Source organism: Telmatherina bonti (genome assembly GCF_933228915.1).
Source record: "Telmatherina bonti genome assembly, chromosome: 19".
NCBI lineage: Eukaryota > Metazoa > Chordata > Actinopteri > Atheriniformes > Telmatherinidae > Telmatherina > Telmatherina bonti.
Genome location: NC_136617.1, coordinates 12,902,148 through 12,920,101, shown reverse-complemented (window position 1 = coordinate 12,920,101; position 17,954 = coordinate 12,902,148). Strand labels below are relative to the sequence as shown.

At 37.4% G+C, this 17,954-nt stretch overlaps 1 protein-coding gene across 1 annotated transcript in view; it reads right to left on the bottom strand.

Annotated features, from left to right (window-relative positions):
• Positions 1-17,954, bottom strand: part of LOC306770446 (glutamate receptor ionotropic, kainate 5-like) — a gene marked incomplete at its 3' end in the record, with an annotated part of 106,436 nt that overhangs the window by 72,542 nt on the left and 15,940 nt on the right. Inside the window, exons 2-4 of the mRNA XM_079259301.1 lie at positions 13,250-13,414; positions 7,685-7,782; positions 3,152-3,317 (exon numbers count right to left, since the gene is read on the bottom strand). Of these exons, the coding sequence (XP_079115427.1) occupies positions 3,152-3,317; positions 7,685-7,782; positions 13,250-13,414 (429 nt within the window). The remainder of the gene's footprint in view (positions 1-3,151; positions 3,318-7,684; positions 7,783-13,249; positions 13,415-17,954) is intronic.

Sequence of the window (17,954 nt, the reverse complement as noted above, 5' to 3'; positions counted from 1 at the left end):
GTAAACATGGCTGAGTAAAAAAAATGGGCTTCATTTTGCTGAAATGTTTCCAAACCATCCAGGTCCATAAGATCACTCAACAAAATGTCTGTTAGCGACAGATTGTCTGCAGCTGAAAAACTGTAGGGAAATGAATTAATGATCCTTGTCTAAATATTTAACTTATTTGTAAATTAAATAATGACTCTGACTTGGGGAAAAAAAGAAAACGACAATACTTGATGGATCTCTGAGCCATTAGAGTGATGAATAACTGTTACTGCTTCAAAGCGTTAAAATGGTACTAAACAGACTGGGATGGAGGTGATTACGCCGCAGCGCCATTAGTTTCTCTCCTTAGAGTATAAATTCGAAGCTGTGTCCCAGCAGTTTTGAATTGATTTGCCTGTTGTAAAGATTCACATTAAGTCCAAATCAAGTTTTTTTTTCTTTATAGAACAATTTTCCTTCTTAACATTCAACATTTTTTCATACACTGTTGTATCCATTCGGGTCCAGAACTCTGTCCCCTACATAAGGGGCTAAGAACAATAAAAAATGATGCAAAACTTATTTCTTGCATGAATTTTGAATGGCAAAAATTTAGACTTATCTTGCCCTCTTTATCTTATTATTAAACTCCTGCATGTTTCTCTTTACTCAGCTGAAAACAGTTTCTTTTCTTTAGTCCTTCTTTAAGGCTTTTCTTGACAATGGGGGCTTTTGGAAACAATTGTTTGAAAACATGCCCCCAAAATTTAAAACACTGATTTAATGTACTCTGTAAGCTTTTCCTGCATTACTTATAGAAAAAAAAGTTCTCTTCATGAATGACATTTTTTATATCCTGTCAACCGACCACCTAAAGAGCAACGTATAAAGTTGGAAATTAAAAATAAAAAATCACTGCTTTCATGGCCAATAGCAGCATCTTATAAATGTGGGAGAAACGAAACTCATATTTCTGTCATTATAGTGAACATTACGTTAGTCATGGGAATAGGGTTGCACTGTTTGTTAGTGTGCCAGTTTCAGGGGAAACACAGCACTTTAACCTGGACCTAGTAATGGAAATGACAGAAAAATGCTGCTGTGTTCAGGATAAAGGGACATTTCCGGAAACAAAAAAACATTTTTAGCTTGAAAGTCTTTATCTCTAATCCATGTTTAAATCACTGCTACAATCTGAAAATCTGCAATTTCACTTAAATATATGTATATATTTGTTTACTAAATACTTATAGTTATTTATTTATTTGTTTATTTATGCAAATGAATTAGTTCCATGCAAATTCCATTTTCTATTAATATTGTTGAGAATTTAACATAACAGCTTCGGTTTTATCTTTAAATCACCAACATTATGACACAAAAGTACGGGGATAAATCTAATGATTTAAAATGTTTCAACAAATAAGATAAAAGTACATAATATGAAAATTAAATGAGTTATTCCTGAGTAATACTTTAACTAAATGCTGTGCCCATGTCATCACCATTTTTAGGAGAGTTGAAATGTAATATAACTTTCCTGTCTGTCCCTGACACAAAAAGCAGGAGTGTCACATCTAATTGCACCCATAAATCATTCATAAAGGCCTTCTAGGGTGTAACTGGCCAGTGGCATCTTTCACGATGGCATTACGGGCCTGTTAAACCCTGCCGCTGTTAAAAGACGAGGTCACGACTCAAGGCTTTAAACGGTAAGTTCCGGCAGGTAGAAACACAGGAGGGGGATTAATGCAGGAACTGATGGAGAGAAAAGAGTGGTAATATCAGCTGGCAGGGTACGGAGAAGACTAAAGGAAAACAAAAGATAAGTTTAAAATGAATCAAATAAGAGAAAAGCATGAAAATTAAGAAACAGATTAGAAGTTAAAAGAATGAAAAGAAGACAATAAACTCACAGATAATAAACTACAACAACATCAGAAGCAAAGTTAGCATTTGAAACAGTAAAATAAAGTAAGATTAGTTTTTTTGATGAGTAAATAAATTCAGCTTTTTATTCTTTTGTACATTTAAAAGAAATATCACATCAGTATTATTACGCCGGGTTCAGTAAACAGTGACTCCCCAGCAGGAACTGTAGAGTCTGTTGATGAATTCTCCAACTACCAGCCTATTGCACTAAACTTGCAGCATGGACAAGGTCATTTTTCTCTCTTAATAACAAAACTCCAGCAGTTTACAATAACCTCAGACCCCAGACACCTCTGTATGTCTGAGCCAATTTACTCAACAGGGAAGTCAAAGGTTGCAGTGGGTTGCAGTGTGCATTTGTCACATCATATCCCAATTATACACACACATCATCATTTCAAAGCAGTAGAAAATATTTCCACTTTTAGTGCCCACTTTTTTGCTCCGTCGAGTCCAACAATCGGTGAAAAAAAGCCCCCAATTTCACTTTCAGGAATAAAACCCTGATGAGCTTCAACTTTATGACTTCTCAGAGATGATGTGATGATGTGTGTCTCACTCGCTTTCAAAGTTCGGGGTTACTTTAAGATTGTAAGGGAAAGACCTGAATCGGGTCTATTAGAAGCGAGTGTTTATAACCAGATGACCTGGCAGCAAGGTTTGTTGGGAGCTCCTGGTCAGTGGTCAACAGTGCACCTAGAAGGGGCTAATCATCAAGCAGCCACAGCATGTTGGAGGAAGTGCTGGAACAAATCACACCTGCTATGCCTCTGATTTTCACCTCTAAGGACTACAAAAGAAATCTGCAGCTAACGTCTTGCTGTTTTGGTATCGCTGGGAACCTTCAAAGGTCTTGTGGAGTGCAGGCCTCAACGGGTCGGGAGTTGTTTCGGTAACACCTGACCTCAGATTCAATTTATCGCCTGGTCACACCAGTGAAGATCCCAGAATGCCCACTTGCTCTGAACAAACTCCACCTGTTGTTGTTGTTGTTGTATATTCACTCACTCAGCACATTGTCAAGCTTCCGTTTCCAGCAGAGCAACACTGAGGAAATGAAAACATGCAGAGTAGAGTGTGAATAATGAGACAGAAACTCCAGTTCAGCTCAGGAAGTTGCCAGAAAAGCCACAGCTGCTTTAAAATCAACCACTTTCACTCTGGAAGTGGACAACGTTGCTCTGCCAGCATCAAACAGAGGGGATAAAAAAAGATGCAGCGAGAAGAATGACACACTTCAGCGACTCACACTCAGCTTTGGCACAGATGAGGCTGGCCGTCGGGTAGCTGAAGGAGCGCAGGATGGAGCCGATGGCCAGGCTCAGGTCCTCATTACTCGGGTAGAGCGTCACTGAAGCGAAGCGAAGGTACGGCAGCTTTGGGGTTTCCTCTGGGCCAATCTTCACATGAGGGATCTGAAAGAACGAGGGACGAGGGAGGAGAGTGATTTAGAAAAAGAAACAAAAGGGAGGTGGAGGCAAGTAGAAGGGTTCATGTCTGGGCCATCTTCATGTGAATAATCCCAGGGAGAAAAGCAATAAAAAGAACTGAAATATATTAGCTCAGTTAGCACTGGAGAAAAATGGTATGAAAAAAACAATTCAATCCATAAACATCCATAATATCGGAGCCAAGTATTGTCATAGCATATATTGAGTTTAAAATGAGATATGATCAATGTTTTTGAATGATAATGAAATAGCTTCTACCACTTTTACCCTCTTTATTATCAGAATAATAAACCCAGTGCAACAATTAGACAGGCGTCTTATTCTAAAGTACCCATTATTCGGCACAAGTTATATTAGAGTCCTAAAAGTACAGTCGATATTAAAACTAAAACATCCACTTTCAGGAAATTATTTCTCATTTCGATTTGGTACTTTGAGTTGTTGGAATGAAAGGAAAATATTGAACGGAAATGGGATAAAAAATCTGAAATGTGGAAATTAGCGGGAGTAAGAGAGAAGACAGAAAAAAGAACCAAAACCAAAAAGAAAGGAAGAGTGGAAATAGACTGAGGCAGCATCAACAGAGAGAAAAGAAGAAAAAAACATTTGAAAAAATACCATAAGCTATAAGGCTTCATATAGGTCCTTCTAATAGAAATGAAGGCTTTAATCAGACTCTGACACAAGCTGACAATAAAGTCTTTGTTCGCTCTCAAAAAGGCAATGTGGAAACAGAGGAAAGCTCGAGATTATCAGTGAAATTAGAAATATTACAAATGGTTTCCCATCACACTCAAGTGTGGGGAACTCTGAATGAAATAGATATCATTTTATTGTGGAGACTGTTCTAAAACAATAAAAGAAGAAAATTTTAAATACACATTTGCAAAAAAAAATAAATAAAATAAATAAAAAGGGGGGGGGGGGGGGGGGGTTAGCAATGTTATTGATGTTATTAGTGTTAGTTTGAACCGCCAACATTTGGGTGAACAGGTTGAGTGAACCAAGGAAAATAATCTGAGAGCAGCCCACTAACTTCACGCAAGGCGATTTAAAATTTATCCAGTTTAAACTGCACAGAACCAGTCCTTTGATGGGCATGTTTGCATTTAAGCTGAGAAATGAATGACAAATTGAAAAATTATTACTCTCCGTGATGAAGGAGGAATGAAGTCAGAGGACAAATGTTCTGCTTTATCAGCTGCTCAGTGAAATAACCCCAGCTCACACCTACCGAGGTTTAAACGGTAAACTGTAATTAGCTCAGCTGGGTTCCGCTCTGATCTGGAGAGCTTATTTTAAATCCAAGCTAAGAATCCAATATTATGAGACATTCCAGGCAAAGAGGATGAGGATATGAGGATGGTTAGAGGCTCACAGTAAAGGGTGGTGAAGATGAGCCATTGTTGATTCACTCGAGCATGAAAATTGTTCAACACCAGTCTATCCGTTTAAAAATCAATCACAAAGCTTTGACACCTCGGAGCCAAAGAGCTGAGCTGTCAAGACAGCGTTCGTGTCAAAGTAAACAAACAACCCAAGCCCATGCAAGTGACTGTTTTAATAAACATGTCATGTGAGTAGTCATAATCGCATGTTCCACATAATCTCCTTTCTTAATCTAATCCATTGTGTTTGAGGGAAACAAACTTTAAATAAAGGGTAGTCAATTTTTACTTTTTTTTTTTGTTGTGTGTTTTATTGTGTTTTTATCATAGACTATTTGAAAAGATGGACAGAGCCTCCTTGACGTCACCCACAGGTTACTGAAGAGCTGAATTGATGCTTGGTAAGTGGTTCCTACCATCGCAATCTTGGTAGGAACATGCGTGTTATTTCGCCCAGAAAATACAAATATGGGCAAAGAGGTGGAACTGAAAGGGGGGCTGTGAGCGTTATGTGGGATGATTGACACTGAGCGAACTCCAAGCTAACCAAGCTAACCCGCAGATAACAGGTGCTAACCAGATAACGGAGATAAGTGGGCTAAAGCTAAGTCACGTTGTTAACCAGCTAAAAACCGTGATTGTTCTACGTTCTTCTTACGTGAAGCGGGAGATTGGGTACCTGTCAATCGAAAGGACACACCCTTAAATATGTCCATCTTCAAGATTAAAATTCCTTTTAAAAAGGTGAGTTATAAAAAATTCACTTCCCCCACAGTTGTCAGGTAAACCTGACCTACTGAACTGAAAATGGATTTTTGAACCAGGCTGTAAACATCTTTTTTTCTGCTGTGAAGTTGGCCTTTTTAACATGGGAGTCTATGGGGATTTGCTGTGTTTTGGAGCCAGCTCCTAGTGGATGAAGGGGGAACTGCAGTTTTATGTACTTCAACATTGGCTTCACTTTTTTTTTATATACGGTCTAAGTTTTTTTTCGTGTACCTATTGTCCCAATAACACTTTCTCTCATGGAATAACCAACAATTTTGCTTATCAATATTTATTATATATATTTCAATTTAATTTTAATTAAGTTCAGCACTTTGGTCACTGGAGGTTGTGTCAAATGTGCTATACAAATAAAACTTAAACTGAATTTTAGTTATTAATATACATTTTTAAATGAACTATTACTTGATAGTTCAAGTAATAGTTCATTTAAATTTTAGTGTAAAATAACTAATATAAACATATGCTTTTCATTTTCAACATGTTTTAGCCTGTTTAATGCTTTAGTTTGCACGTTTTAGTCATTTATACCAAATTCTTCAAACAATATGACTACATTCTAAAGCAGGTTAACATAATCATACTGCTTTTGTTTAAAAAATTAAAGCCGTTTCAATGTTCACATTGGTAAATTGTTAGCCTATTAGCATAAATTTCTAAATCATATTTTGAGGCAGCGTAGTAGTTAGCATTATTGGAGGTCTGCAAGAAAGCCTCAGTTGGAGAGGGGGATTCGGACAGTAATATTTCTGTGTGGAGTTTGCATGTTCTCCCTGTGTATGCTTGATTTCTTACTGGATTTCCGGCTTCCTCCCTCTGTCCAAATACATGCAAGTTACGTTAATTGGCTACTCTAAATTGTCCCTAGGAGCAAATGTGTGTGTTCGTGTGGTTGTCTGTCTCTTTGTGTGGCCCAGTGATGGGGTGGCAACTTGTCCAGGGCGTGTCACTGCCTGCCTCTCAGTCACCCGGTGACTGCTAGGAAAGGCTCCAGCTTCCCTGCCACACTGAACTGGACTAAGCAGTTATGAAAATGGATGAATGGATATTTTGAAACCAATGTTTAAGTCTGCCTAAAATTCACTGCTAACTCAGTGTGTGTCATTGCTGAGAGAAAGTTATTGGACTAATGAGATGCACAGTTTAAAACGTACTGTACCTTTTGTACATCTGCTTTTGCAAACTGAAGACAAACGGTTGAAAAGATTTGCCAAGGTTAATATGTTTTAAAACAGAACTGATAAACACAAGTGACGTATCTATGAATTATTCAAGCTATTCATTTTTCAAACCTGCGTCATTTAATTTAGTGCTTTTGACATGCAGTCAGGGAAAAGGCATGGTACTCCCTGGATGGGTCACCAGCTCATTAAGGCCAACACAAACTACAAAACCATATATTTTCACACAAACTCCTATGGCGGTTTGAGTCACCAGTCAGCCCACCGTGCATGGAACGTTGGAAGAAAGTACCTGAAGAAGAGTACCTGGGAAGAACTCACGCATGCACTAGTCAGCTGGATGTTTCTCATGCATGTTTTATTTTTTTCTTCATACTGAGGTGGGGCTTGCCAAAGCTTGAAAGTTGAGATGTGTAACAAAGTGACACAGCAAGAAAGTCAGGTCAATGCAACATATGAAGAAAAAACTAGAAAAATTTATCATCCAAGTTTATCTTCAGAAGTATCACAACAAGAATAACAAGAAATCCATAAAGACCTCTGATTCATCCCAGCAGTGTACTTCATAAAGCATGTGTAATGTGTTGTGCGTCTGCATGTAGGTGATGATCATCATCTGTGGATAACTTTTTTTCCACTGTCTGAGTCCTTGAAGTGTCCATTCTCCTGCTCAGGTCATTGAATAAGAGTGTAGGGTGTTTGGAGGAGAATGTGTGTGAGGTCATTCATCTTCATCCACATCTACAAGGACACGGAGGTGTTTCTTTTCTTTTCTTGCTGCTCATCGGTGAGAAAGCTAATTTATTTGCCACTGTGAAGAAACCATTTTCCATCCCGCTGGTTGGGCCAAATTTATGACTGATTAAAAATTCAAGTGCAGTATAAATGGAGAAAACCAATCGTGGTGTTATATCAGCCATGAATGAGACTTTCTGGCGTTTCTGCACATCAGTTCACACAACCAGATGTGACTCACCTCCTTCTCACCACAGATGTGACTGATGGTTGACCCGGATGCAGGGCTGGAGGCTGGACCGATCACTGCAACCACGCCTTTTGGCAGGATCTGACACACTGGTGAAGAAAATAACAGAAACAATGAAAGAAAAATACTTTTACTATAGAAAGTAAATTCACATTTTTTTCTCAACAGACAGAAACATATCACTCAGGAGCTTCACTTCCGTGACCTGATTGCTGCTTTTCAGTGTGGAGAAAGCAGAATCAATTAAATGAGACCTCAAATGTTCCAAAAAGAAAAAAAAAAAAACACAATAAACTAAAGTCTATATTTTACTTCAATGTTGATTCTGCAGCTTTTCTCTTCCATTAGGGTCATATTCTGGACTGGACCAGTAGTCCATGTTAGCTTGCAGTCCTCAAAAGGTTTTCAGTAAGTCAGTAAGTTTTTCGACCTGTTTCTCCCAAATGTCAGTGCTTCTTGTATGGGTTGTGAGGTTTTTGCTGAACCATTGATTAACCAATGTTTACTTATTATTAATGCATATAAAGCTTCAATGCAACACAGTGAATTTAGCAACACCTATATGAAATGTTTAAATAAAAACTTCTAATATGGAATCTCTTTTGCAACAGAGCATCTGTGTTTTGACACTGTTTGGCATGTTTATATGTTCAAATTCATCCGTGGATTTCTTTATTTTATTTACCCCTCTTGACTCTTGGCCAGGTTATATTTGTAATGATATTTATGTTGATATACAGTAAATATCAGAAGCTTAAAAGCATTATGCATATTTTTCATACTTGTGTATGTTTCTGTCTATTAAGCTGCAATAACTAGTAATCAGATATTGATACTACAAGTAATTTGTCCAATTTTGCCAGTAAGATTACTCATTGCTAATTTCCTGTCATCATCATTCTCAGAAGGAAATCTGGTTATTTGCTGCTCAAAGGCAGGAAAGCAATTTAATGGGTTTTTTACATTACCACTATGTCATTTTTCTCCAAACGAAATAATTTAATCTTTCTTTATTAAATGTTATTTTTGTGTCTAGATACGTGACATTTTGGGCAATATGTCAGCCCTTTCACATTAAATAGTAATTATCATTTTGTTGTTCTTCAATTTGAGGATGTAGTTCTGTGCTTATTTGTTGCCATGATAAATAGATTAAATATGCGGCTGTGACCCTCTCCAGCATCACCTGTTTATGTACCTGAGCTTTTCTCATTTTTATTTTTGTCCTTTCAAAGCACTTAATTTTATGTCAAGGTATGTCAAATACCAAATAGTGCTTCTTGGACGAATCATGAATCTTTACAAAATTTCACAGAAAACCACAGAAAATGTTTGTATTCCCAGAGTTCCAAATAGTTCCAAATGTAGAATATAAGGTTAAAGTGATGGAACAATCACAGACCTCTAAGGGTTAATCAGTGTCAGACTGCAGCATTGTTGCTTCTCTTACATTTAGTGGTGTCTGCTCTTGTTTGCTCTGGAAAGGGCATCAGACCGCCATACAAGGTACCGCCTGGATTACTTCATGAGATGACATTGCCAGCAGAAAATGTCAGTGCCTCATTTCCAGACATTCTTTCCTTTTCTTTCTAAATCATGCAAGGTTGTTTTGTGAACTTTGTGTTTCTGGTTGGCACAAACTAATGTTGTATTAACTGTTAAGCAGTTGTTGTATTCCTGTACGTTTTAAATAAACTAACAAACACCTTCATCAATAGTGAACTTCATATCTTTAGTCATTAGATTGCCTGTTGCTGTGGCTTCAGTGTGGATGATTCCAGTCCAACCAGTCAAAAAGATTATTAAAAAAAAAAAAATAATAATAAAAAGATGAGAAATAAAGTAGGTGGGGATACTGTGAGAGGTAACGTGAGTTTTAATATGGATGACCAGGACATTGTATACTTTAAGTCACTCTTAAGCCCTTTTTTGACGGGATTAGTTTTACCTAGGGACCACATGTAATTTATATTTATTGTTGAGATTGTCTGTGAGATAAAGTAATAATTTCCCTGCAAATTACCAGCTATATTTGCTGAATTCCAAGGTCCTGTGATAATACACCATACTTCCATAGACATCTCTGTGATATTGGTCTGAAATGGGCAGGATCCGATACGTGCTTTAGTTTGATATGTTTTCCTTCAGGCACATTTTATTCCATTTTGGCAAAGAATGGAGGCTGCATTGAAGTATTTTGAGAACATTTTGGGTTCCAGACCAGCAAGACCCTGTTGGCCAATCGTGTAAGGAAGCAAAAAGCAATGAAAGGGAGCAACGTAGGATAAATGGTATCACTTTCATGCACTGCAATGTGCGGTAAAAATATTTAGCTGTTTATCGGCCTACTGGGCCTACTTTGTACCAGCCACTTCCATCATCTCCTGTCTGTAAATTTTGGCTTATTGTCAGACTTTGGTTATCCTGTGCAAATGTGCTACAGAAAAACACATGTAAGGGCAATTTATTTACTACATGTGATCCCTGGATGAAACTAGTCCTGTCTGAATAGGGCTTTGGCTGTGATCCTTTGTTAGTTCTTTGTCACTTAGTGGGTGGAAAAGGCCATTTATGGATAACATGAGTGGCTGAAGGGCTTCATTATTATTTTTTGACCAGTCACATGTAGCCCGGTGTTTCCTGCTGGTTGTTTTCTTTTTGGTTGCTCTGCGCCTGAACCATCGCAAGACTTTGTCTACTTAACGCAAAGTTGACACGTTGTGGCCTCTTCAAAGATGGCTGCTCTGCTCTGTTGGGCTGAGTAGGTGTGCGATGTGCCGGGTTATGAGCTGCTGCAGGTACATGCTTCCTATGTGATTCTTTTTACTGTTGAGACTCCGATCTTGATCTGTTATGTCTGTCAACATTTTCAGATGCCTCTATCAGCGTAAAAGAACGACTTTGTGTTGTTTGGTGGATTGGTTCATCGGAACTGGTGAGTAGCCATGGTTCCTTTCTGTATTAGTTGTGAACCAGTCAGCTGGTGCTGGCGCTGGTTGGACTTGTTTGCATCTCACTGAATGATCGTGATGTTTGTGATATTTTTTTTTTGGTTTATTTTTGGTGAATTTATGCTGATGTCACCTATATGAAAGAGAGCAGAGGAACCATCAGCATGCTGACTAATGATGTGGTTGACCATCACATGGAAAGGAAACTTATATATTGACGTCTGTTTTAAAGAGTACGCTTACTGACTGAATTATTGAGATTTATTTGAAATAATGATACAGGAATAACAATTTCTGTTGCTAATTGTTTTTGATATGTGTATGGATATTAATTTCCTTATTCTGATGGAATGTGATGATTTTTTTTTTTATTTTTTTTATCAACTGTATTATTTACTGTCTGATCCTATTTGTACAGGCCAGGTTCCATATATTGGATAATGAGCTAGAGTTTTGAGTCCAAAGAACAAGCCTAAAGACGAGCATCTACCAGTACGGTAGGATGAACTGCAGCCGTTTTTACACACATTCATATTTCCCTTGAGAGACTTTCTTTAGTCTTTGCATGCATTAGACTCATTCAAATCCCCACAGTGAATTAAATGTTATTGTGTATATGTAAATATCTGAGCCGTTTTCACTTAAGAAAATACACCACCACTATTGACTACAGTTCTGTGTCTGTAGTCCACTGGTCCATTAAACACACCATTTTCCTCCAAGCTGAACCAAGCCTTCTAATATTGGACTGACATTCCTCATGGTTGTTGACGCAAATACTACAGACAGTTTTAGTTTTCCATTTTGTTGTTGTTTGCCATGTTTTACATTTTGCATTATTTGTTACTTTTCCATCTGTGCATCCATGTGTCCTCTGCTCTGAGAGGAAAACCTAAATGCCTGTCCTTGGGGAAGTCTCTTCCTGTGCTGATGGCAGTTCATAATCAATAAACATCAGGAGCAGCTGCTCGCTCAGAATGCCGCGGGCTCTCAGGTCACTTTGACCTCGCTTCACACCAACGCTCAAAACCCCGAATCAGTAAAACACTGTCATGATCCATCTGTCCTTGTGTCTGTTTGGCTGCTTCAATCATGTCCTGCTTGTCACTTCAGAACAGTTAATTACACACCTGGAACCTCCAATGTGTACAATTAAGTGGTTTTAAACGACATTCCCTCAGAGACTATTTAAATCATTCCTCCATTTGTTTTACAGTGTGTGATGATGCTGGCAGATAATCTGAAACAGCTACGAGACTACAGAGGAACAGACTGTAAATGTAAAAACAGAAGGGAAAAAAAAACGTTTTTAATGTCATAACTAACAAATAGTATTTATATTGAGATTTTAAGAATATTAAGATTTTGATACCTAAATTAAATCTGATTTGAGGCCAAATTAATAAACCATATCACAAAAATAGTCTTAACAGTTTTGTATTTGGTTACATTTCTTGTTTGTTTATTTTTGGTCTATTTTTAGTTTTGTTCATGAAACTCGTCTTTACTATACAAGCACCATTCTGCCTTTCGGTCCCATGCAGAAAATCCATGAGGATGACGGTAAAGGCAAACAAGGTAAAATATTAAAAGTCATTACCTAACAAACCCTGGTTTGAGTTATGAAGCAGTGTATTTCAAACTCAACTACACTCCTAAACTCGAATCTTGATGATGCTTCATAACTTTATAACACTTCGCGTCTGCCATCTCTATCCAGTCGCCTCCAGCCAACTGTGGGCTTCCTTCATAGTAATCTCTAAAGAATAACCTCTGGTGTTGCAACAGACAGAGATGCCAGGGGCTTTTGACAAAATGACAGTATTTGACATGCTTCAATTTTTTTTTTTTTTTTTTCATGCTAAACTCTAGTTTATAAAACAAGATATTAAGTCCATATTTCATGCTGTAGACAGTTCTGAGGCAAACTGGTTGTTTGATCGCTGGTCACCAATCACTTTGTCTAAACACAAACGCATGATTTGTTAGTCTCTCACTGAATCTGTAGCACGTTTAACAATTTCAAGGAGTCAGAGGAAACAGAGTTGTTGGAAGGATGTTTTTTCCATTGCAAAACCTTGAAAAAAAAATGGCAATGATATAATGAAATAAATAAGCAAGATGTAGAAACTGCTATGTATGAAGGGCTCTCATCATGTGGTGAGACAAAACATGGTTAATTCAGAAACACAAAATGCTATAATGTGAATGTAGCTTAAGAGTTTCTCATGACTTCTTCGAGGTTGACCATACAGTTTAAATTGTCCAATTTACTTTGTGTTTTTCTGTTAAATTACAAAATTTCTCTTTAGAAATGGACCTTTTTCATTAACCCTAATCTCTTGGAGCAACATCTAATACAAAATGAACACAAAAGTGAAACAAAGTGAAAAATACTGAAATTGGTTTATTCAAAAGCACTTTCCCATATTTTTAATATTTTTGTGTAGCATCATAGGAATAAATGGCCTACTGACATGGTAAAATAATGCATGCAATCATATGCGGTATGGAACATATTGCAGTTATTGTAAAGGTCTCCGTAGCAACAAAATGGAAGGAAAGATTACCACCACATAAGGACAAAGCAAGGATGAAGGCTTACTGGTATCAGTGGTGTCAAACTGGGAATCCTTCTGCAGCTCATAAACATCCACCTCCACCTTTGCTTGGGAGGAACCCTCCATCTGATTGTTGATGTTCTCCCTCGCCAGGGCCAGCGCCAGACGCTCGCCACGACCGCATGAGGACTGGTCATCCAAGATGGCAGCTGGATGACAAAAAAGGAAAAGAAGAGCTGTGTTTTTAATTATGTTGATGGCAAATGTTACAGGTGAGTTAATTTTCCTTCATTATGCGCTTGTGCTGTGGATTCACAAGGCAATGTGTGAACGGAACAGCTGGGTAGCAATGTCATTATAGAAACGTAGCTTCTAAGCTAGTGAAAGTCAGATTTAGCATCAGAAATGAAGTTTGCCTTCATGTCCTCAGAAGGATGTGAAGGATTTCACTTCACAGTAAATATTATGGACCTATTTTTGCTGACACATTTTCATAAAATATTCCACAATTATTAAAATGTAAAGCACCGAGATCTTAAAAATGTATGTTTCAGCAAACAGAACCATCAGAATTCTGATATGTAACAATGAAGAAAATCAGAGTTAAAAAAGATAAATTAAAGTGTAAAGCTTCTAAAAAACAATGCAATTTTCTGGGTTATTAATTATCAATTACACATGTTGTTTTTCCAACAAAAGCTTAATTTATGCTCAAATGTTGAGCTGCTACAGCTGATGTCATCGATGTCTCCTGTATGCCATGAAGTAGCTTTCCTACTTCCTGACAGTCAGTTCCCATGGCATCTAGCCATGACAATCTACTAATGTAGGTTTGTCTTAGTTGGATCAGAAAGCATTGGCTTGAATTGATTATGCCTGTAAAGTGCCTTGAGATGACTTTGTTGTGAACTGGCGCTTTACCAATAGAGCAGAACCGAACTGAATACCCATCACAGCAAAACCAACCACATGTGTGACTGATCCATGCTATAAGCTGCTGATGTGGATGTACGGCTTTGCTTAAACACGTAACATTTTTACATTGTATATTTTTACATATGTTCAGAATTTTATAGTGTTTTCTTAAAAAAAAAATAAATAAAAAAATAAATAAAAAAGTGTTCTTGTTTGTTCCTGCAACAGCATTTTAACTTGCAAGAGATTTGGACTCCAGGGATGCAACATTTACTTCTTTATCAGTCTGCTGTTTAATTCAAACGAGTAAACCTTGCGTAGTTTCTCTTTGGCCGTATGTCACATTTAGCCAGAAAAATCTAGGTTTTCTGTGACTTTCAACACATGGCAGCCTCTCCTACCACTATTTTTTATTTTTTTTATTTTTTCTCCAGCTCAAACACCTGTTCAGTCTGGTGGAGGCTCCTTTCATTTTCTACTCTTGTTTCTACTTTTGTGTCATACTTTTAGCTTGAACCTTCACCAGAAACTGTTGCATTTTTTTTCCCCCCATTCTTAGCATTAAATTTCTTAATATTTTTGGGAAAAGTCCCCTTAGCAGGACGATGAACCCTTCAATTAGTGGGGATAATAGTTAAGTCCACTTTTTGCAATTACAGTTCTCTGCATTGTTATTCTGCGCCAGTCACACGTCCAAAGCAACACACACCATGTAATACTGCTGATCACAGCCAATCAGATTGAAAACCCACCCCCTTTCACTGCCTTTTCATGAATTCACATTTGCTTGTTGATCTCTGGAGGCTGCGTACTTTTGAAATGTGAAAGCAGCTTGACTGTATGATAGAAAAGACTCACATGGGGGTTTTTGTTTCTTCCCTTATTCATTCATATCTTCTGTTTTCATAAATTAAGATACAATATCATTCTTATTCTCTTCAGTACTCAAATGTTGTCAGATGAAAAACAAAACAAAACATCTTTTGGACCCATTTATTTCTCTGTGCTTTTGCTTTTCGTTTCCATTTCCATCGTAGTCTCTTTGCTTTCTTTGCTTTGTTTGCTTTTACAAACCCCTTTATGCCTCCCTTTGCCTCCTTTATTCACTTTGTGCTTCCATTTCTTCTTCCCAACTCATTTTGTTTGCATCTCAGGTTGGATCATTTGTAAGCGCTAACAAACTCTGCTGGAACTATATCAGAGAGCTTCTCTGTGACTTCCCTTCATGATTCACAGCGGAGCCCGAATGCTGCACTGCTATCGGTACCTCTCTTTTTTTTTTGCCCTCATGTCGTCTCACGGAGGAAAATTAACTTTAATAAATGCAGAGGCTTAATGTTGGACATAAAAGTTCAGCTCTCCTCAGCTAAGATTCTTTTTATTTTGCTCGTACTTCTCTGAACCCGGATTTGCACCGAGCTAAAATCCCTGTTGCTTTCAACTTGTAAAGCATCAGAAAGTCTGGCAAGCACTTACATGCACGCTGCCATGGCAACCGGGTCGCCTGGTGGTTTATAATGGCTCACCTTTGACTCCTCCATTAATAACAGCCGAGGGCTGCATGCACACATATAGTTAAATCTGACACATGCATACACACACACACACACACACACACACAATGGATCATACAATTTTTTTTTTTTTTGTAATTTCTTTCTGGTAAATTCTAGCAAAAAACACAAGAGCCACATTTTGACCTTCAGAAGTAATACAATGGGGACGAAAGGCTGAATTCTGACTTGTGACTGGGTGTCAAAAGGATTTAAAGTATGAAATGTTTTAGGGACATTTAGCTTTTTACTCCAGACAATAATTCTTGAAAACTAACTAATCACATCATTTAATTCTAAAAAAGAGAAAAAAAAAAGAAGAAATTTGGGCGACACAAAACTAATTAATCACAACTTGCAGCTCATAGTCTTTAATTTCTTGCAGAATTGTGGTGGATTATTTTAAGCACAATGTCAGCCGTTTAGCTTTTCACTTTAAATAAACCAAAAATGGATTTTGATCAGGTGTGTGAATAGGTTTGTTTGTTTTTTTTTCCCCAGGAACTTTTTCCTTTTTCAGTACTGGAAAATGTTATTTTCTTCCTCTCCAACGCCCAGAGCTTTCACCATTTCAAGGTTCATGACTCAGTGGCTGTTAAATACAAAGGGTTGTTTGAAAAGGTTTTTGTAATTGAAGGACTCAAGTCAAGATGGGTAACTGCCAGCACCTAAATGCAGGTTTGGCTTGCCCTGTGATGGTTTTAAATTGATGCCAGAATTACTTGCTGTGGATGCAGAGAGCTAAAGTTCCAGCAAACGTCAAGCACTGCATGGGTTTTTATAAGATCTTCACAGCTGCCAGGTGGGAAAATAAGCGAAAGGATAAAAAAGTGTGTATTCTCAATTTTACAATGGTGCATAGGAGTTTAAAAACTCTTCATATGTTTTTCTTTTATTGTAAATGAGTGCTGAGAAATTGTGCTGAATGACACTCATCTAGAAGTGGTACTATATGAACAAACAGTATCTGAAAGTGAAATTTAAGTTTTATTGATTGGCAGAGTTTGAGTGGATGTCATTTGTTCAATAACAGCTCAGTCAAAGCATCAGAGCATATCAAACAGTATAATGGTTCAAACTAGCAGATTTCTAAGAACAAGTTGCTCTAGGTCATCAGGCTGAAAAAGGTTTAAATAAATTGTCAAATCTAGGCACTAATATATATTTACCTCCCAAAAGAGTTGCAAGACATTAAAAATAAAGGTGTGAAGCTTCACCATGTTCTTATAGATTAACCTAGATGCTATATTCAGAAGAAAAAAAAAAAAGTAGGGCTTCACTGTCATGAGAAGGCCATTTTATCTGCAGCTTCCTAAAGATCATTATAACACGATATACAACTAAAGCAAGAAAAAAGATTTGAAGAAAGCTGTTATGGAAAATGTGGTTATAAATGCCATAATTATGACCTGCCTGCAAGAGATTTACATATTTTCTCACAATTTCCCACACAAACTGGTACATACATGGTTACAGATTTCTATTTATCTGTGAAGGATGTTATCATATTTAGAAGATGTGAAATGAGAAGGTGACACCCTTGTAGAAGAACACTGTTTTAATTGTCAAATATAACTACATGTTGTTATGACTGAACACAGGAGTGCTCGTTCTTGTCCTGAAAGAGACATAAAGGAACAAATTGTTTTTGAACTGGATTAAACACAGCAATGAAATTGAGATAGACTGTGTATAAGATGTGTCTTTTTCTTTTTTAAATTTTCTTCTCTGTAATCGACTGGCAACTTGTCCAGGGTGTACCCTGCCTCCTGCCCAATGATTGCTAAGATAAGCTACAGCTAGTCGCAACCCTTAATCAGACTATGTGGTTGAAAAAATAAATAGGTGAATGAATGACATGCTTTGTTTTCTATGTTTTGTTTCACTTCTCGCATGTGGTTGTTTGACAAAATAAGTTTTAGATTAAAATTACAGGTCAGCCTTGGTCACACCAAATATGGCTGTTACATTATTGTATATAGTTGGATTTTCAGCAGAACTGATCAAGTTCAGCTTGGTTTAGTGACAACCAAATAAGACATTGTGTGCTGATATATAGGACACTCTCGGGAGAGCACAGTCATGTTTACATGGACACAAGTTTCCAGCTTAAAGGCCTCATTAGAGTGAAAAATGCTTCACAAATCAGCAATATCTTATGCAATTCATTTGGAACAAAGTCTCAGTTTGATCGACATGTTTTAGTGATTATTCCACTCGGTACACACGAAAACACATTCAGCAGTCTGGGTAAAAAATATTCTGATTAAAAATGCTCTTT